Source organism: Gossypium raimondii, chromosome 7 (genome assembly GCF_025698545.1).
Source record: "Gossypium raimondii isolate GPD5lz chromosome 7, ASM2569854v1, whole genome shotgun sequence".
Lineage (NCBI taxonomy): Eukaryota > Viridiplantae > Streptophyta > Magnoliopsida > Malvales > Malvaceae > Gossypium > Gossypium raimondii.
Window position 1 is genome coordinate 31,372,639 of NC_068571.1, and position 22,307 is coordinate 31,394,945.

The 22,307-nt window shown below is 29.1% G+C and overlaps 1 protein-coding gene across 1 annotated transcript; it reads right to left on the minus strand.

The window, feature by feature from the left end:
* Positions 1-17,550: 17,550 nt before the first annotated feature.
* LOC105796094 (probable WRKY transcription factor 46) lies at positions 17,551-19,477 on the minus strand. The gene is made up of 3 exons (XM_012625726.2): positions 18,864-19,477; positions 18,637-18,765; positions 17,551-18,474 (listed from the first exon to the last, which is right to left on the minus strand). The coding sequence occupies exons 1-3, from the start codon at positions 19,130-19,132 to the stop codon at positions 17,865-17,867; spliced, it is 1,008 nt and encodes a 335-aa protein (XP_012481180.1). The 5' UTR covers positions 19,133-19,477; the 3' UTR covers positions 17,551-17,864.
* Between the last annotated feature and the right edge of the window lie 2,830 nt (positions 19,478-22,307).

Below are 22,307 nucleotides of genomic sequence, written 5' to 3' on the forward strand. Positions count from 1 at the left end.
ATTAGGATATAAATTATGCATGCACCTTCCAATTATTGTGTCCATTAGCACCATATGATTAGGATTAAGCAACTAATTCTAATGAATCCAAACATATTTTAATACATAAATAACATGAATGATTTCAATTGGAAGCATGAACGATTGAGGCGCAGAACAACAAAAACATGAATCGAATGAATTTTATCAAGTCATTGCAATTATTCTAGCTAAAAAAAAATTTCAATCATCATTATTAATAGAAAAAAACGATTATACAATTTGCAATCATGTTTGAACAATTAAGAACAATTGAAAAGATAAAGGAAGAAGAAAATCTTTGATTGAGTTCAGTGATTTCTTGAAGATTAATCATGATGGCTTCTTCCAATTCTTGCGATTGCTCCTTCGTAAGTTGCTCCTTAAGGTGGTTGGCCAAGAGAGGTTTTTCTCAAGGAAATGCTTGCTAAAGAAAGAGAAATGGGGAGCTTAGGTGTGGAAAGAAAGATAAGAGTTGAGGGATGCGTGGAATGAATGAGATTGAAGGATGATGGATGATATGAAAGGTGAATGGAAGGGTCTATTTATACTTGAAAGGAAGCTTGAGAATTTGCTAAAAATAGCTTGCATATCCCTTGGATTTCTCCCTTGCTTGCCAGACCATAAATTATGGGATGAGGGTTGAGTGGTTGCTTGATTTATGCATGAATCATACAAGGGGTTAAACGGCAATCAAGGTATTAGCTGGGAGCTGATTTGTGATTTTTTACACATATAGGGATCTTGAATTCAATTATTCCAAAGCTAATTTGGGTTGATCTTCATGCCTTAGCTGAATTGGGCTCTTCTCCCCCTTATTGGACGATTTTGGCAACCAAACTAGTTACCAGACTAGTTGTTCTTAGCAAACAACTTTTAATTGGGTTTAATCCACTTTTTCTGGGTCAAATATATTGTCTTGGCGTCCACATAAAGTGGATATTAGCTTATGTCCACGTGTGTGTTTTTATTGACTCCCACATTTATCAATTCAGTGGTCCAACTGCAGCAAATCGAGCAAACAAAAATTAACATGTAGCATAATAAAGTGAAATTATGTGAAATTAACATCTAATTATGTAAAATTACAAACTTTACTTAAATTGTGCCCAATGTCTCAATATGAACCAAAATTACATAATTAGCTATCTAAATGCTCGGAATTTGCATGAATTCTAAGTAAAAAGGTATTATAAAGAAGAAGAAGAAGAAGAAGAAGAAGAAGAAGAAGAAGAAGAAGAAGAAGAAGAAGAAGAAGGAGAAGGAGAAGGAGAAGGAGAAGGTGAAGGAGAAGGTGAAGAAGAAGAGGAAGAAGAAGAGGAAGAGGAAGAGGAAAAAGAAGAGGAAGAAGAAGAAGAAGAAGAAGAAGAAATGGATGCACCAACCTATTTACCCTCCCTTATTGTACCTTTAATTATTGTTTAATAACATCTTTTAAAATATTTGTACTAGGGAAAAACAATCCCTTTATCAATATAGGGTTCATCATATGTAACATCCTCATGGTATAGTGGGTAGTACATTGACCAGTTCAATTGAAAGAATTAGAAAAAATTAGGAAACAAATTTATCAGGAATATCAGTGTAACAACCTGATTTTTAGTGGCGTCGAAAACAGCGGTTCAAGACCACTAAATCCGACGAGTGAGTTCAAAAATTTTATTATTTAGTATTTATGAGTTAAATGTGATTTTAGGAAGACTTTTGAAATAGTGATTTGTGTTTTAGAAGAAAGTATTAAGTTAAGTGCTTTCGAAAATGAGGTATCGAGACCTCAATTTCATAAACCGAGTCGTAAATATTTTTATAAATATTTACGGAGTGTCATTTAGTTAGTATTAAAGTTTAGTTAGAAAATTTTAACGTTTTGATAGTTAATTAAATAAAAGGACTAAATTAAAAATGTGCAAAACTTGCTAATCAAAAGAAATAGTGATTAAATAGCTTAAATAGTAAATAAGAGAGGACTAAAAGGGAAATTAGGCACACATGAAATGGCTGGGCGGCATGAGTATAGAAAATAAATAACAAATTAGTTTGAACAAGGGGTAAAATGAGAAATTTTGTAAATTAAACAAATAAAACAAACTATGGAAATCAGATTATTCTAACACCAATGAGTTTAAGAAATTATAATTACATTGAAAATCAAAAACTTAGTTGAAATCATGTTTATGAATTAAACAAAAACAAAGATCAAAATGGAAGAATAAACTCTAGCCAATTCTAGAAGTTCCTGAGGCATAACCTGTTTGCTCCTTTTGTTCTTCTTTCTTGCTGCCACAACTAAGTCAGGAAACTCTCAATATAGTAGAAACTCTTTTTTCAAGAGGGAAGAAATAATGAATGGAAAAAAAAGAAAAGAGAACACAAGTGGAGAGGAAATGAAGGGAGAATGGATGAATAAATGAGATGCCTTTGAAAGGCAAATTGGGGTCCTATTTATATTAGTATGGGACAGATACAAATAAAATTAGAGAGACTTGATTTTCTCCCTCAAGTGGCCGACCATGATTTGAGGAAAGAGGGGTTGAATGGTTTTGCTAAAATTAATTAGGTGCTTAAAAATGGAAGGCTTGAAAACTTTAGGGGTTGGAACGACTTTGTGGAAAAGTTTAGGGGTTGTTTTATAATTATTTTTAATCATCTTTGTATGCTGATTTGGGAAAGTGAATGGATGGTTTTAGCTGCTCTTGGGCTTGTGTTTCTTTCCTCTTCAATTGGACACTTCAGACCTCTTCTTTTGCATCAAACTGTCTAATTTCATCAACCCAATTTTCAATTGGATCAAATAAATTTTTTAGAGAGTCTAAGAATGCTAATTTGGGGGTGTCCATGGCTATATAACATTTAGCTATCCAATGCTTTGAAAGATACTTCAACAATTTGCTCTTCCAAGGGCAACTCCATGATTGATTTTTCTTCTGTTGCATAAAATTGCTTGAAATTGGCAATTGAAATTGCTTGAAATTTTATTAATGATTCCAACTTAATGTTTATAATGCGAGAAATAAAAGTATAAATAACCTATAAAGAGATTAAAACTTGAACTATCCTATTATTTATTTGCAGACCCCTCAATATCCGAACTAGCTTTTGCTTCATCGTTCTTGTCCTTGCTTAAGTCAACTTGTTCTTTCCTTGACAGTGGAGTCCATGGCTCAAATATAAAGTCTGGAAATTTAGGCACAAAAACAAATGGGTTATGAAATATTTTCTTAAATGCTTTCTGATCGAATCATCCGGTATTTTTGCGTATCGCTAATAATCCAATTATTGCCAATGCATGTGCTGCAGTATGTCCATTATAGTCAACTGTTCACTTCGTGGAATGGTGTTAGATGAAGGGGCTCTAACTTTCGAAGCTAGTGGTGTAGGGTTATCAACGTTGGCTTGGGTGGCGATTTTGAAAGGTGTGGTACTAGACTTAGATAATGGTTGAGGTGTGGCGGTGGGTGGTTTTGAAGGAAAGTGTTCAAGGTGGTTCAAGGGAGTTGAGGTTGCAGTTTTAAGGTATGTTGGAGGTGTAGAAATTTTGGGTTCAAGGTGCGACAATTGGTGGTTTAGGGAAGTAAAGGTTGTGGTTTTGAACGACTTAAGGGTGTTGTGTGGTAGCTTTTGGAAGTTTAAGGGTGATGGTTTGAGGGTTAATGGATGTGTGATAGTGGAGAGAGAAAAGGTGGTAGGGTTTTAGGTTAATTAGGGTTTGCAAACTTAAAGGTTTAGATACAAAATTTAAAGCACTTAGAAAATAAAAAAACAAATAATTTTAATCTTAGTCCTAAATAAACTTTAATAACAAATAATCTATAAATACATATAATATATGTGTATATATATTACTGTTATTATTATTGGCTACTGAAAATATTTACAAGGAACTCAACCTCTTATTAAGAAGTAGTTAATAAAGTACTTGCACAAGAAGAACGAAATATTAACACTTGGATCAGAGTTGACCATTTATTCAACAAATTTATTTAGCTACTTAGAGAATATTTTAGAAAATTAAATTAAGTTGAATTACTAAGAAAGAATGGAGGGGTCACAAATAGTCTCACTTAAGTTCCAATCTCCTAGATATAATTTTACTTAATGTAAAGATCCAAAAAAAATTATCTAAGTATACCATTTTATTCAAATGAAAAAAAGCAACTGAAAATATAAAACAATGACAGAGAAAGTAAAGAGAACTCTATCAATGTTATTAGGGATCGTCGCTGACTAAGGTGTTAAATGGTCATTTGTCATACCAATCATACCCATTTAGAAAAAAGAAATAATCTTGCCCAGCAATTCTGTCCAGCATTGATCAAGGAAAAGAAACAAAAGATGATCTTTACTGGTATCATTGTTTAGCTTCTTGCTAATCACCCAACTTGTGTTTGTTTTTGTCAAAATCAACTTATTGTATTAATTCGTAATCGTAGTAATTTCATCCTTTTCCAATCTACGCTCAACCGGGCTTACCCAAGGACTGTAAGAATTGAGATAAATGAATTTGGCCTCTAACCATCAAGACTTGAGTTTTCCCGAGTCAAATACCCAAGATTGGGTCAATCCTTTCCATCCTTCATTAGACTCATTTGATTCTAATTTAGATGGATTTTCAACGAATGCTTTTGGTATTCTCTCTTTTTTTTGACGTTTTCTATTCTCTCTTCTCCTCTGTACAATTTTCTTTTCTTCCTTTCCTTTTTGAGTTCAAATCAAACGTGTATTACTCTTGTTTTTCGGCGTTGTTATTCCAATTCGTCTTCTTTTGTGCAACTTTCGATTGTGTTCGTTTCGGTAAGTCTTGTGTAGGTATGATTTTAATGTTTCTTGGCTAGTGTTTTAATGGGGGTTTTTGTTTAACTCTCGGTTAGGGGAAGGGCAAGAAACAATTGGTGCTCCTACATCGAATTGAACATTGGGGTTTTCCTGTTCATTGACAGTAAGTGTGCGAATGCTTTGATTGTTGTTGTAAGGCTTCGTTTTTGGAATAATTGTGTTTGAGTTTTGTAACCGCTTACTGAATTGGGTGTTGAAATGTTGTTTTTAGGGTTCGAGAGTCTCGAGGTTGATTTTGCATAAAAAATGAACCAGGTGTGTAACGAAAACATAAGGAAACGAGGTTTAGCGAAAGTAAAAAAAGTGGCCTGTCGACGCCACACGGTCGTGTACAACATACGATCGTGTGACAAGTGAGTGTTTGGCTGTGTGAGTTACACGGGCTAGGGCAATTTAGGCGTGTGGGTTGTTGGCCAAGTCGTGTGGGCTATACGGGTAAGACCATTTGGGAGTGTGGGCCCATAATTCTAAAATTTTCCCTAAGGTTACATACGTCGTTCCGATTGATTGTGGGCCTTCGTAGGATTGGTAAGGGCAAAACAAACCCTAATGCATGATATCTGCTAACCTGATAGACTGATTTGAGCATTTAGAAATTGATATGTATGATTTGACTGGTCCGTAATAACATGTATGTTATTTGTATATGAGCATGCGGGACTTGTTAATTCTGTTATATCTGTTATCTGATATATGTATTTGTGTACGGGGTGAGATTCGTATACGTGGAGAAAGTGTTCTGTGAGGCGACATTTCGCCTATATACTGGCAACTTCACTACAACTATTCTAATAAGTGTCGTAAAGACACTATGTGGTGTGTACGGATGGGTGGGTGTTTTATACCCCACATGGTGTGTTGGGATCGTCGGAGATGGTGTATAGAGGATGGGGGTAGGACTTGCATGTTTGAATGTTCTAATAATCCAATTATGATATTATCTGATTCTGTTAAGGACTTATGTCCATTTCTGATATGCTACATGAGAAATCTAAGTTTATGTGCATGCTTGTCTCCGTTAAGTTACACACTGAGTTTTTGAAAACTCACTTCTGTTTGTCTTTTCTGTTCAAGTAATCCTCAAGCATAGGCGGGTTAGTACGACGGAGGCTCAGCGGTGACCACTAGTCCGGAAACTATTTTTAATTATTAAATTATTTGAATTTTTGGGATTTTCTTTGAGAGTTATGCAATTTTAGGACTCTTTGGACTGTTGTTTAAAATTTTGGTTTTGGATGTGTTTTGATTTTTAAATTGCGACGTTTGGCAAACAACGGTTTTACGCAAACAAATGTTTTTGAAAACACAAGCTCGATTTTCAACTATAACGACTTACAAACTTCCACTGCAAATTTACGTTTACTTAAAAGGGCAATAAATGACGGTTTCATTAAAGAGTATAATAAGTTTTTCCAAAAATGTGGACTCTTTTAGTAATAAATTATTCGGGAAATTTTAACACGGTAAAATTGGTTTCAAAACCCTTCTTCGTAACATTTCCAGATTCGGCCATAACGTCTAGGTCGGGTTTAGGGTGTTACAGTTTATCAAAATGGCATGCTTGTGTTAGAACAACCATCCTTCCTAGCTTAGAATTACTCACACTGTTAAAAGATGTTACGGAGATTTCGTGACTAAATTGATCATTTATTAACCCTAATCAAATTGAGTAAAAATATTTAACTTATTTAATTTCTAAACCTATCTCACATAATTCTATGTTTAATAGACTTAAAATTTCATAAGCAAAACATATTACAAGGTTATGTAAGGTAATAACAATTTTGGTATGATTACAAATTTAATCCATACATGATTTAACATTACACGATACAAGTATTTTGCCAATTAATTAAAACTTGTTCAAATTAATTAATTAATTCATACATTTCTTCACATTAAACATGCATAAGAAAATTAATCATGATTTTACTTGCATGAATAAATATATCAAAAGTACAGAACACCTTTTAAAAGAATTGAATAAAGCAAACTATGGAAATCAGATTATTCTAACACCAACGAGTTTAAGCAATCATGATTATATTGAAAATCAAACACTTTTTTGAAATCATGTTTATGAATTGAACAAAAACAAAGATCAAAAGGGAAGAAAAAACTCTAGTCGATTGCGGAAGTTCCCGAGGCATAAACTGCTTACTCCTTCTGTTCTTCTTTCTTGCTGCCACAACTAAGTCAAGAAACTCTCAATATTGCCGAACAAGGTTGCTCTCAAGGTTGTGCAAAACTCTTTTTCAAAAGGGAAGTAATAATGAATGAATGAATGGAAAAGATTGAAAAGAGAACACAAGTGGAGAGGAAATGAAGAGAGAATGGATGAATGAATTAGATGGTTTTGAAAGGCAAATTGGGGTCCTATTTATACTAGTATGGGACGATTAAAAATAGCATTGGAGAGCCTTGATTTTCTCCCTCAAGTGATCGACCTTGATTTGAGGGAAGAGGGGTTGAATGGTTTTGCTAAATTTAGCTAGGTGCTTGAAAATGGAAGGCTTGAAAACTAGAGGGCTTGGAACGACTTTGTGGAAAAGTTTAGGGGCTGTTTTATAATTATTTTTAATCAACTTTGAATGTTGATTCGGGCAAGTGAATGGATAGTTTGGGCTACTTTTGGGCTTGTATTTCTTTATTCTTCAATTGGACATTTCGGGCCTATTCTTTTCAATCAGGTTGTCCAATTTCATCAACCCAATTTTTAATTGGATTAAATAATTTTTTAGAGAGTCCAAGAATGCTAATTTGGGGGCGTCCATGGTTGTATAATATTTAGCTATCAATGCTTTGAAAGATGTTTCAGCAATTTGCTCTTCCCAAGGTGACTCCGCAGTTGATTTTTCTTCCGTTGCGTAAAACTCTTTAATGGTTACAGAAAAACCCAACCGTTGCTTCTTTTTAAAGTGGAGAAAATTAGGTTTTAAGGGAAAAAGTTTTGTATTCTATTTTCTTAAAAAAATTAACTTTTCTCATCCCAGTTGGACATCTATGTTGGCATTTAAAATCCATTTTAATTGCCACGCCAGACTGTCGTTTGGGAGGTAACAAATCTTAATAGTAGAATGTCCATTTTGTAATAAAACGATAACCTAAGTGACTAAAACATAACATTTCAAACATAAGTGACAATGTAACCTAACGCAAACAAAAGTGATTATTGTGGTAGTTTACCCTCATATTTTTAAAATTTATATTTATATAAAAATAATATAAAAATTTTAATATGGGCAGGCCGGTTCAGGCTTGAGCTTAGCATCTTTTACTTGGGTCGAGTTTGGACAAAAAATTAGTATCATTTTCGGGTCGGACTCTAGAAAACAGGCCTAAAATTTTGCATTGGCCCGACCAACCCAGCCCATGATCAAGTCTAGCCTGAAAAGAAAAATAATGACGACATATTTTGTCTATGTATTTTATCATATATTCTAATATGGTACATTTACATTGAAATTGTTTATTTTATTATTTAAACTTTTAATCTTTCTATCAATTTGGTACCTTATCAGGACATGTGGTCCAATTGTATAATGTCATATGTCACTTTTTGTTAAAAAAATTATTTAAAATAATAGAAAGGACCTTTAATTAAATACCACAAAATTTATTTTAACCAAAAAAATTAGGCCCTGTTTGGCAATTGGCTGATAGCTGATTGCAGTGGTTGGTTTGATCAACTAATTCTATTAACTGATTTGACCAACAGATTCTATTAATTGTTTATTTAAAAGTGTTTGGTAAAACTTAGCTATACTTAGTTGATAGCTGAAAGTTGATGTGTAAAATGATAAATAATGGCATGACACATTTTATTATTAAGTATTTATTTGTTTATAATCCTTTAGTCTTTATTGGGTGAAATTATTGAAATAAAACACAATTACCAAGGAATTAAAACACCGATTATGAAAATTAATTAGTGAATATTTTAAAATTTTAAATAAACAAATTTCTTAATTTCCTTAGTAACAAATATTAACCTTGTGGAAATTGATAAATATTAATAGTGTATGAATATAATTGTAAACTATATTCTATTGATAATTATGTTATGTTCTTAGAACGTAAATTAGTGATAATTATGTCACACTCGAATAAATTTGTTAAGTAGTATATTTCAATTAATATAAAGTTTAATAAGAAATCATTTTACACAAGTAAATTGAAAAAATTAAAGTATATAAATATTCAAGAAATAGATACATGTGACAAATGGAGTAATTTTTGAGCAAGTATGGTCAAATATGTTATTCCACGTATCATATTTCCAATCAGCTATGAAAAAAATTGCTTATCCTTGCGTTTGTTATTTTGGTGATTTTAACTCAACAAGCTCTTACAAACCTCTATTCACTAAACATTATAATTAAATATGATGTAATTTCCTTTCCTTTGATATATAAACCACTAATCTGACGTTTTTTTTTTAATCAATTTCGAAACCGATGTTGTTTTTCCTTCAATACTTCAATGATTGTGTTTGTTGTAAGCATTTTATACAAAGAAATTATAATTTAATGAGATTTGAGTTGATTTTTAATCAATATAAGAAATTGTATTCTATAAATTCAACTGTCCCTGCAAAAGGATTATTGTTTGCTTAAATCTCTAATGTGATCTTCATTAGCAAATTTTACTCAAATCAAACATTAAGGAGTTGAAGAAGTACGACGCCAAAATCCCAATCTTGGAATTGAGTTCCATCTTTAAGAGTTAAGAAAAATATTTCACAATCAATTTTTATATGATTAAAATAAGTTTATTTTTAAATAGTATATTTAAAATGATTCTTACTAGTTAGTTTAAAATCCATGTAGTAATTTTAAGTAATTTTAAAAATATTTTAAGTAATTATAATTTATTAAAATTCATTTTAAAATTATTAAATAAAACCTGGAAAAACCCCTCGCAGGGGAGAGATAATACTAGTACTATATTAAAACCTTTGACAAACTCAAATGGGAAAAGGTAAATTAATCTAATTTATATAAAAATAGTATATTATTAAAGTTATATTATAAGTAATTTAATTTAAAATTAAAATGAAAATAAAAATTACTTCCTTTGATAAAAAAACCATCAATAATTTGATGGTTTAGATTTGGTATACTCACAGTATCTTGTTTTATTCCACAAGTAGTTGTAACAATTGTCATGTATCTTTTTTAAAAATATTTTATTATACTCTTATATGATATTTATCAATCTCCTAACTTTGCTTGTAAAGTCTCAAAATTTACTGGTAGTGTACCAAATATTTTCTCATAATTTAAAAATATTATAGGCATGTTTATTTAAATTACAAAGTAATATAGAATTTTTTTTCACTTGTGTGCAAGGGCAAAGTCAAAAACTTTTTAGAGGAGAATGGAATTAAGTTATATATTTTACAGTAGTAAAATACAATTTTACCATTATAATGGCCTATATATTAATAATTTTTTAAAAATTAAATCAATTTTATCATATTTGGGGGTCAAAGTGTAATTTTACTATTACTATAAAATTTTATAAATTACAAAATGGCTAAAAAAAATTTATCATCTTAACGGGTTGGGGCTTTGCTAGTCCTTAGCTCTACCCCTGCTTTGCGTGGGTATGTAAAGATATATAAGTAAAAATAGAAATAAATAGCCTATATTTTAAAAAATTTTAAAAGATTAAATTAAATTTTATATTTTGGAGGAGTTAAAGTGCAATTTTACAATTTTAATATAAAATTTTATAAATTATAAAAGATCTAAAAACATAAAAATAGATAATAAAAAACATAAAAACAAAAATAGAAGATATAAGCTAGTTAGATGGAAACCGGAAATAGAAAAATACTGGTTATAATAAACGAAAAGATTTATTAGAAGAAAACTTCTAAAAATCTAAAAACAAATATGTAAGTGTTTTATATGTGATTAAGAAAGACATATAGCACCAAATTGTCCTAATCAAGGAAAAAGTGCAAGAAAAATGATTAAAACACTAGAAAAACAAGATTTAGAAATATGTTCAAGAGGAAATAAATCTTGAGGAAATATTATACAATTAATATCAAAAACAGATTCGATATGATGATGAAGAATATATATTTATGTTTAATATAAGAAGCAATTTTAATAATCAATTAGAAGAAATTCCTAAAATGAACAACAAGATATAAAATTAGGAAATATAATTGTAGAAGAAAAGACTTTTCAGATAAAATGATAGAAAAAATAAATAAAAATCATATTTCTAAAGAAGAAATTTATAAAATATGTAAATATAGGATATGGTGCCAAAGACATAGAAAAATAAGTGGTAATACAAGAGCTAAAAATACTAGAGAAGGATTAATAGAAATCTCATTATTTACTAAAGATAAAACTAAGAGGACTAAAAGAAATATCCTCAAGTTAGATATATACATTTAGGAATTATAATGATAACAATAAGAACTTTGTTTAGAAAAGGTCATGATATACCAATAATAGCAGTTTTGTTAGATAAAAGATTTGAAAATCCAATAAAACACTTATTGAAGAAATTCAATCAAATTTACATATAGGAGTAATAGGATTTGAAGTTAAACCAAATTACTTTATATCTATTACAGATCCTCCGATAGAAGAATGTTTATGTCTTAGAATTCGCATAAAAAATTCTGAAATTAATGATTTAACAGAAGATCTAGCAATAAGTTGGACTTCTATTAATGAATATACTAATACAATGTAAGTAGAGATCAAAGAAATTAATAATAAAATTATTGAGCTCTTTGAACCTAATAAATTCACTACTTGAAATACAACCAAAATTATTACATTTAAGTGATTTATCAATACCAAGAGATTGGATGATAGGAAAGATAAGTAGTGCAAGTACTTCTAAACCTGTAAGTAATATAGAATATATGTCGTCCTGGGATAAATTATATTTTAAAAATACTGCTATAACAAATACAAATGATAATTTAGTTTTACCTCAAATATTCAAATAGAGGAAGATGAGGAAAATACATGTACAAGTTCTATACCTTCAACACAATTAATAATAATTCTTTTTCATATATAACACAATTAATTTCACTTGGTTTAAATTTTCCGAACTATATCCGAAATTAATTCTTCATTATTTATTGTTTTAGTTTTTAAAATACAACCCCAATAATTTTGTGAGGCATCTGCTTCTAAAATTAATTTATCACATTGTTTAGGTAAATAAACTTTGAATATGAATTATTTCATATTTTAGATTTTTTATATTTTTGAGTATGTTTTAGACAAGATAAAAGGTTTATCATTTTTAGTTTTTCATATAACTTATCTATTTTTTCAGATAAGTTAGGAAATGAATTTCTTCCATAATTAATAATTCCAAAAATTGTTGAAGTGCATTTTATCTTCAATGTTTTCGTGAAATTCTTTTATTTTTACTATAATATGATCTTTTAGTTTAAGACCATCTACGATAATTTTAATCCTAAGAATTCTATTTCGCTTTTTCTAGTTCTATTTTCTTAGGACTTAGTATGATTCCATGTTTTATGAATTCTTGAGAAATGATATTTAAGTGTTTTCTATGTTTTTCTAATGTATCTGAAAATATTAAAATATCATCTATATAGACTAAATCTAAATGACATTACTTTCCATTGATAATGTCCATTAGGTGCACTAAAAGCTGTCAAAGGCTTGGATTCTTCAGTTAGCATGATTTGTCAGAATCTTGATTTACAGTCAAATTTACTAAAATATTGTGCTTGTTTAGCTTGATTAATTAAAACATCATTTCTTGGAATAAAATAACCATCAAATATAATATTTTGATTTAATATTTTATAGTTAATAACCATTCTAGCTTTTCTTCTTTTTATTTCGGCATGATTTCTAACCATAAAGGCTGGACTAGAATGTGGACTATTAGTATTTTCTATTAATCTTTTTCTAATAATTATTTAATTTGTATATCAAATTTATCTATATCTTGTTTAGTATAGATCATTGGTTTAACTCTAATAACTTTATTAATATTTTTTAATTTAATATCATAATATCTAGGGCTATTTTGCCATAATTTTAATGGTTTTCACTAAAATTATTTTCTAATATTTTAAACAACCAATGACTTGTTTCAAGTTGTTTAATCTGTTCTTTTCTTGGTGGTATAAAATTTTATCACACACAAATTTATGATTTTCTACCAATGGTATTTCTATAGAAGTTTTTTCTGAGATAACATAATTAAATTTTTATCAATAGAAAATGGTAAATGTTGATATATAAAATTATTTTCTAATAATATATCTCCATGCATTGCGGAAAGTATAATATTTTAGGTATCACAAATCTTTAATTATTTAGGTAGATTGATACATTTCTAGCTTTATATTGGATTATAGTTTCATTATCATCTATTCCTATGGCTTTTATTGGATGTTTCATAAGTTTCCATTTTCTAAAGAAATAAAATTTTTCTCGCAACTACTAGTTGTAGCTCCAGATTTAATAAAGCATGCAAAGAATATGTTTTATATTCTCTAAATTGAAATGTAATTTCAATATATGTATAATATTTCTGGATTGAAAATTTGAAAATGTAATTACATCACTTGTTCCAAGTTTCATTTGTTGGATAATTATTGAAGTTTGTATTTCTTCCATTCTAGTGTTTCTAGAATTTCTACTTGGTTCTCTAGGAAAATACGAATATAAACTGTTTTCATTCCTATTGGTGTTGAAGGTATAGAACTTGTACTTGTATATTCCTCATCTTCCTCTATTTGAGTATTTGAGGTAAAACTAAATTATCATTTGTATTTGTTATAGCAGTATTTTTAAAATATAATTTATCCCTGACGACATATATTCTATAGTACTTACTGATTTAGAAGTACTTGCACTACTTATCTTTTCTATCATCCAATCTCTTGGTATTGATAAATCTCTTAAATGTAATAATTTTGGTTGTATTTCAATAGTGAATTTATTAGGTTCAAAGAGCTCAATAATTTTATTATTAATTTCTTTGATCTCTACTCACTGTATTAGTATATTCATTAATAGAAGTCCAACTTATTGCTAGATCTTTTGCTAAATCATTAATTTTAGAAATTTTGTCTCAATTCTAAGACATAAACATTCTTCTATAAGAGGATCTCGTAATAGATGTAAAGTAATTTGGTTTAACTTTAAATCCTATTACTCCTATATGTAAATTTGATTGAATTCCTTCAATAAGTGTTTTTATTGGATTTTCAAATCTTTTATCTAACAAAATTGCTATTATTGGTATATCATGACCTTTTCTAAACAAAGCTCTTATTCTTATCATTATTATTCCTAAATGTATATATCTAACTTGAGGATATTTCTTTTAATCCTCCTCTAGTTTCTTTAGCTCTTGTATTACCACTTATTTTTTTCTATGTCTTTGACACCATATCCTATATTTAGATATTTTATAAATTTCTTCTTTAGAAATATGATTTTTATTTATTTATTCTATCATTTCATCTGAAAAGTCTTTTTCATCTGAAAAGTCTTTTCTTCTTCAATTATATTTCCTAATTTTATATCTTGTTGTTCATTTTAGGATTTTCTTCTAATTGATTATTAGAACTGCTTCCTATATTAAACATAAATATACATTCTTCATCATCTCAGATCGTAATCTGCTTCGATATTAATTGTATAATATTTCCTCGTGATTTATTTCCTCTTCTGAACATATTTCTAAATCTTGTACTTCAAGTGTTTTAATAATTTTCTTGCACTTTTTCCTTTATTAGGACAATTTGGTGCTATATGTCCTTCTTCATTACATATAAAACACTTACACATTTGTTTTGTAGGTGTTTTAGAAGTTTTCTTCTAACAAATCTTTTCCTTTTATTATAACCAGATTTTTCTATTTCCGGTTTCCATCTAACTAGCTTATATATTCTATTTTTCTTTTATGTTTTTTATAAGTATTAGGACGTATTGGTTTACATCCAAATTCCCATTCATTTTTAAAATGTTTGTACAATGCTTATTACTTAATTTATGTTTAGCTTGTTTAGAAGCCTTACTTTGTAAACAATATAAAATTATTCTTTCTTTTGCAAAATTAATTATATTTCCTATAGAATCTATACTTTCCGGTTCTACACCACTATTTTACTATGCTTTTCTAAATAAGAATTATACTTTTTATACAAATCTCATCCCATGGTGGATGTAATTTATGAAAATCTTGGTTTTCTAAAATTCTATATTTTCATTTTTAGTTTTTGATATTCATGAAGAATCTTTTAGAAAATTCTTCTAAATATCTAATGTCACATAATTTAATTTTGACAATATATTATTAGACTAACAATCCTAATCTTTTTATCACCATAGCCACAAAATTTTGTTTTTAGAATAAAAGTTAATCATTTTAAAAGATCTTTGGGAGTTCCAATCTGTTGATTAACTACCCTTTTGTTCTTTACCTTTTCAGATTCTTCCCATCTTCTTAGAAATTGTAGAACATCTTCTTGAAATGTTCCAATAAAATAGTTTAAAAAATTTTCTTTTGACCATATATTGTTGTTGTTATTAACAACAATAGTCATAGATTGGCCCAATCATCTATGGTTTTTTCATAATCTGCTATACGAACGTTACTTAGATCTAAATATATTCCTCATTGAGCAACATTTCTTTTATTTAAATCATCTATTCCATATGGTACAAAGTTGAGTAGAGGATTCTCCTAAATTTTAGATTTTATTTCATTTGTAGCAATATTTTCGGTTTGATTACCAAAAATTCTAGTTGTATTTTCATCTTTTCATAATCTTTATTAAAAGATCTCGGATAATCTTCTTTTGAAGATCCGACTCTACTTTTCTTTTTCCATGAGGATATGTTTGATCAAGATTCATAGGTTATGGTATTTCTATATTTTCTTTCTCATCTCATTGAAGTATTTTCTTCATCGTAATTATAACTAGTAACATTTATGTCTTCTAAATTGATAGAATTATTAGAACTACTACTACTGTGTCTGTAGTATCATAATTTAACATATAATGATAATTAAATAATGTAAACAAATCTTTATGTTTTTATGGTTTCCATTTACTGGCAACCCCCTGGCTCCGCCCTCACTTGCATGGGTGTGTAAAGATATTTAAGTAAAAATAAAAACAAATAACTTATATTTTAATAATTTTTGAAGAATTAAATCAAAATTTATTATTATTGGGGGTCAAAGTACAATTTTGCTATTACTAATTTAAAATTTTATAAAATATAAAATGGGTAAAAAAGAAACTTCCCATTTTAAGAGGGTCGGGGGCCTTGCCATGTGATGGTTTTTTTTATACAATGCCTAAACTAGCCATGTGATGATAAATGTACATCAGCGTGTCCGAACCCACAAACTATTGTACTAGCAACAATGTCGTTAGCAACTGAACTAAGATTCAGTCGACACCTTTGAATGATTTTTTAATTACTATATAAATTGGTAACATTTATAATAGTTTCAATAATTTTTATACAATTTTAATAAAAAGAGAGATTCACTTACATTGGTGTAAAACTTAAGTGGTTTTACACCATTCCATAATTTTTATACGTTTAATATTTTAACAATACAATCGTCATATTTCATGCTCCAATCATATAGATCATGCATATCAAGTTTAACATAAATTAAAAATTTTAATTATTTATTTTATGTAAAAAAACTTTAACCGTTACGTATATGTTAGTGTAAACAATTCTTTAGGTCGACATGATAGAAATATCGGATTGATTAAAAACTTACATACATAACAAGTATAAATATTTTAATATTTCAATAATTAAATTGTTAAAATATTAAACATAAAAAATATTAAAAAATATAAAACCACTTAAATTTAACCGGAGACTAATTTAGGGGATGATAGGGCCCAACCCCTTAAAATACAAAATTGCTATTTAGGCCATTTAAAATTTTTAAAATTTTAAATTAGTAAAGGTAAAATTATATTTTGACCCCTTAAAATTATAAAAATTCAATTTAATTCTTTAAAATTATGAAGATATAGAGTATAAAAAATTAAAATTTCATTCCCTAAAAATTGTGAATTTAACACGAATTCCTCGTTAGTAAATATATTCATATCAGGTGTAGTATATAAATTAGTAAATAAAAAGTTTTGTGTTTGATGCAGGAGCCCATAATAAAAAGTATTAAGAAACAATCTAATCATCCGCTAAATAAGATTTGTTGTTCTTCAGATTTAAAAGAAGAAAATTTTTACTACAAATGTGACGTCAAAATGATATTAGAAGACATCATTAACTGTGCGCTAGAGAGAAAATTTTAGGTTAAATTCTACTGTGGGTCATCCAAGTTATAAATTTAATTTTGTATTATTTTATAATTTTATAATTTTAATCTTGATCTGGTAGCTATTAAATTTATTAACTTAAGTTTTATTATTTTAAATTTTAATGTGTCAAATATATTAATTTGCTATTTTCATATATTACTCACAAAAAAAACTAATTAATATATTTAGCAACTATCATTTGCATTAAAATTGAAATTAAAAAATAGCAATTAAAAATGATCCAATTGGATAACATGAACTAAATCTATAATTTTACGCATAATACATGACTAATAGTAGAATTTAACCAAATAGATTTAATTGCTAACTTTTGGTCCTTGAAAAGTATAAGGATTAAATTTGACTAAATAGTAAAATGACTAAATTTGATCAAATTAAATTACATGTACTAAATCCACAACCCACTTAAAGTAGAAGGGCTAATAGCAGAATTTGACCAAATTTTTACATAAGAGATTACAATTTTTTTTTCCGATTTGAATTAGTACAAGAACACTCTCAAGGCTAAAAACTAAAAATGAATAGCTCAAAGCAAATGAAGGGAAAACAAAATATTTCCAAGAATTGAGCTGCCTAATCGACTGATATTGAAGTCTGGTCACACCCAAAACATGGACACTTGTCAATCTATTTTCTAATGCAGACTGAGAGCTTACTGTAAAAAATTAGTGAAGAACTCAGGATTATCATATGGGAAGCTTTGATCGAACTCCAGCTTCTCGAGTGATGAAATATCGAGGTCGACAATGGGTGAATTAGTAACTGAAGCTGGTGCAGAGATTATTTCTGTAAGTTCAGATTCCGAAGTCTGCACATTTTGGCCGAAATCAAAGCTGCCCATGTGGAACGCTGACACTGAAAAATAGTTGGATTCAGATGTAGCTGGTGACACAAATGCCGGAGACATGTTTTTCATTAGGGAATTAAGTAATAACCCATTTTGAACTTCCTCTGACTCAATGGGGAAAGAAAATGAAGGAAATATGTCCTCTCTGTTGTCCAAGTCCTCTGTTTTAACCTTAAGCCCTGTTTCAAAACTCAACAACATTTCCTTGGATTGCTTTTGTTTCTCTTCAACTTGCTGCTTTTCCCGATAATGATTGCCTTTCTCTTTGGGCTTAGCAACCAAGTGAGGGACTTGGTTACAGGCATGTCTTCCACGATATTTCACCTCGAATATTGTTGGGTCCTCGTCTGATCTTTGAACTTGCTTACCGGCTAAGCAGCCTTGCGAGTAACGATGAGTGCATCGATAATATGCCCTAAAATTGGGTGTGCAAGTTCAATATTAGTTTACAAGCTATGTTATAATATGAATGAAAATCGAGACAGTGAAAACAGGAGTAGGAGTAGAACCAGTATGACTTTTGTACTGTTTCCTTGTCCTTGGACCGAATAGTAACAGTAATAGAACATTTTCTCACCTTGGAAAATTGGATCCAAGAATATCTTTCTGCCCATATTTTCGCCAGCAATATCCATCATCAAGAGGCCCCTCTAATGACATCGCCGAGCAAACCCTTATTTGCTCACTCCACCCTGAAGATGTTTTCCTGTAAACAGGAACCAATGGTTAATAAGTGAAGTTCGGAGCTTACCCACTATTTAACAAAAGCTGCGAAAAAAGAAAGGCATAAGTCCTCCATTTTACCTCTTTTTAAGCATATCCTTTTTATCAGAGGCGTCACTTTCAGGGGATCCCAACGTGCGAACCCTGGGTTTCGTCTCAACCATAAAACCACTACAATTCAGCAACGAAAGAGCTTTGTCATAGGAGCACAGTATTTTGTCAAGCAAGACTTGGCGTGTTTCGGGGGATGAAGATGGATGGAGGTGCTTCCTTAGCATATTAGTGAAGTCTCTCCCCTGTGCTAGCTCATTCAAAAGAGTGTTTTGCTCCCAACCCATCGTTTTTTCCATTATAAAACACAAATATTGCACACCCAAATATCTGCTAAACAATCCCCTCTCAACGGTGACAAGTTTTGCCTAAGTTTTCATTTAACTTAAAATAAAATACTGTGTATATATATAAAGACCGGATAGAAGAAGTTAAGATAGCCAAATGGCAGTCAGAAATAAAAAAAAAGAAAACCCGAATGCAGAGGCAGGGAAAAGGTGAGTGTGGATGGTATAGGTATGCATGCAAAGGAGAAGAAATCCGGAAAGGATGAGGATAGTGGAAAGAGAAGAGGGGATGGAGGATAGTGACGAAATGGGGGAGGGGATGTGGTATTATAGTGTGTTGAGAAGAGAGAGAAGGCCGAGTTGATGACCGATTCAAACTGAATAAAAAATTTAAAAAGAAAAAAGTTTAGTGGAAAGTCAGAGATGAATGAGAGAAAAGAGAAGGGAAAATTATTAGGAATTTAGGAGCAAACCAGCAGGAATCTTCAAATCTTTTTCCGCGTTGTTGCTTACATTGAGTTTAGATGAAGACAGCTGACGTCAATTCGTTGCGTCATTCTCCTCTCGCATAGTTACATTAATAAATTGTTGAATACATATGCTATGTATGGATATGTTGTTTTCGGAAAAGGAAAAATATTAGTAATTATTGGTTTTAGTGTAATAATATGATAAAAATTATTTATAATAATTAGATATAAAATAAAAAATATTTACTGTAAATTAAATTTTGGAATTAGAAAGGTAAGTAATAATTTTGTGAAAAATAAGCGAAATTTTTTAATGTGTAAATTTTACCAATTAAATTAGTTTATTATTAACTCATGTACTAAAACATGCGTAAAAAACAATACTTCTATCAAACATAGCATTAAAATATTAATGAACTATGGCTTAACATATCATTTGGTATCTGAGTTGGAGAATTTTTTCTAATGTGACATCTGTGTTATTTTTTGGTCAAATCTGATATTTGTATTTGACAAAAGTTATACGTTTTGATACCCAAAGGTAACAATGTTAACTGTTAGTGTTTAATTCGGGTTTAAGGTTGATTTGATGAAAGTTAATTGCTACTATTATTAGGTTTGAATTTTTCATGATTTTGTTTATACAATAAATTTAGGCTTAATTGTGAATTTATTTAATTTTTCATTTACTTTGTCAAATATAGTCGATGGATATGATTTAATTCGAGTTTAGGTAGATTTGATAAAAGTTAATTGCTGATATTATTAGCTAATTATGAAATTTCATCAAATTAACTCTAAAACCCCAATTAAATACTAAAAGTTAATATTTTTACCTTCAAGTACCGAATGTATAACTTTTGTCAAATATAGGTACCACATTGGACAAAAAAACACATGTACCACATTAAAAAATCTCAAACTCAAGTACCAAATTATATATTAAGCCATTAACCATTTTATTATTAATGTGTTTTTAAAGATTATACAACTTTAATTCTAATTTGAATTTTTTATTATTGGAATATTTTATATATTTTAATTTTAATAGGTTAATATACTAAAAAGGCTTAAACTACTACACTTTGATTAAATAAGCCTTTAAACTATTTTTATAGTTAAATAAGCCTCTATCCTATTATTTTACCCAAAAGAGCCTTTTATTTTAAAACTAAAGTAAACTTATTTTGAATTTCAAGCTCGTATCTTAATTTCTTGTTGATGCAATAGAAATACTATATGCTTTTGACATCAACATAATCAAAATTTTCAAAAGAGTGATTAAGTGTTATGTACATAAGAACTTTCAAGAAATTTTAAAATATTATTATGTTTTATCTTCAAAAATATTATTTTATTTTATTTAACAAACTACTCTCATCAAATTCACATTAGCATAAAATACAAATTAAGAACATTTTACTATAATATTCAACTAAGGCTTATTTAAACAACATATAATGAAATCAACGTGATATATTATATGCCGAACGTAAAAACAAAAAACAAAGTAGATGGAGAGAAAAAGGAATCGTTAAACGAATTTTGAAAAGCTCTTGTCTGGAAATAGGAGAAATTAGAAGAGATGTAAGTATGGATTTTAAAAACGGCAGGATTATGTTCATACCAAGGGATTCTCACTATTATTATTTTCTTTATGTAAATACCATTAGCTGGAACACTTTGGTTCGAAATTCTGCAAGCAGGTTAATTGAATCTGATAGCTTTGTTGGTAATTAAGACAGCTAATTGACTTTTAATTTAAAACAGAGAGGAATCCAATGCAAGCAGATTGGATGATTATAATTTATAAGATGCATGATATAACCTTCTTTCTTTAGGATAAATTACTTCATCAACTTGTGTTTAATCCATCTATTTGGCTATTATTGGAAGGAGAACATGAAAACCAAACAAACAATGAGAATAAGACAGGCAAGTGCATTATTTTTTGTAAAAAAAAGAAAACCTGAAGTAACATATGATAAAGTCCAAGCACCTCTTTCGTTTCCTTTCAAATGTTACTTTTATAATACTTTAATCAAGCATTTAGTTCATCAAATCTTAATGTTAGGAATATTAGTCTATACGGGAATGTAAGAATATTAAGTAGAATAGAATTACCTTCAAAAACAAATTTATTATATTATTATTGTCATACAATTTTATCATTTACAAGCTCACTTTCTTTACTCTTTTTTTTTTTTTTTTAAATGAGTGTAAACAACTTATTATTAAAAACATAAGAAACAGTAAAATAAAAAATAAAACAGCCAACACCAAATTAAAGGGAATTGCACGAGCTCTAAACTCGTTCCAGGTCTCCTTTGCTTGCATAAGCCTCAATTGGTAGAAAAGAAATATTTTGGGTTATAGTTTTTTCTTTTTTTAAATATTAATTAACATAATAAAAACAAAGGGTCATTTTGTTTTGAATTTCAAATTCTGTCTAGAATTTTAGATAATCTAAAAAGGAGATTATAATGAGATTATACCTTATATTACGGCATTTTCATACTGCTAGAAAATGTGAAATTACAGGATGATCAAAATGTTGAGATTATGAAATATAACATTACGAGCCATAAAGTAACATTCGACCTATCAAACACTCCTAAAAGTTAAAATTCAAAACTTTCTACTTTTTTAAGTTTAAAAATATTAGTTTAATTATTAATGATATTAGTAATTTCCAACAAAATTTGTTAATTTGGCAT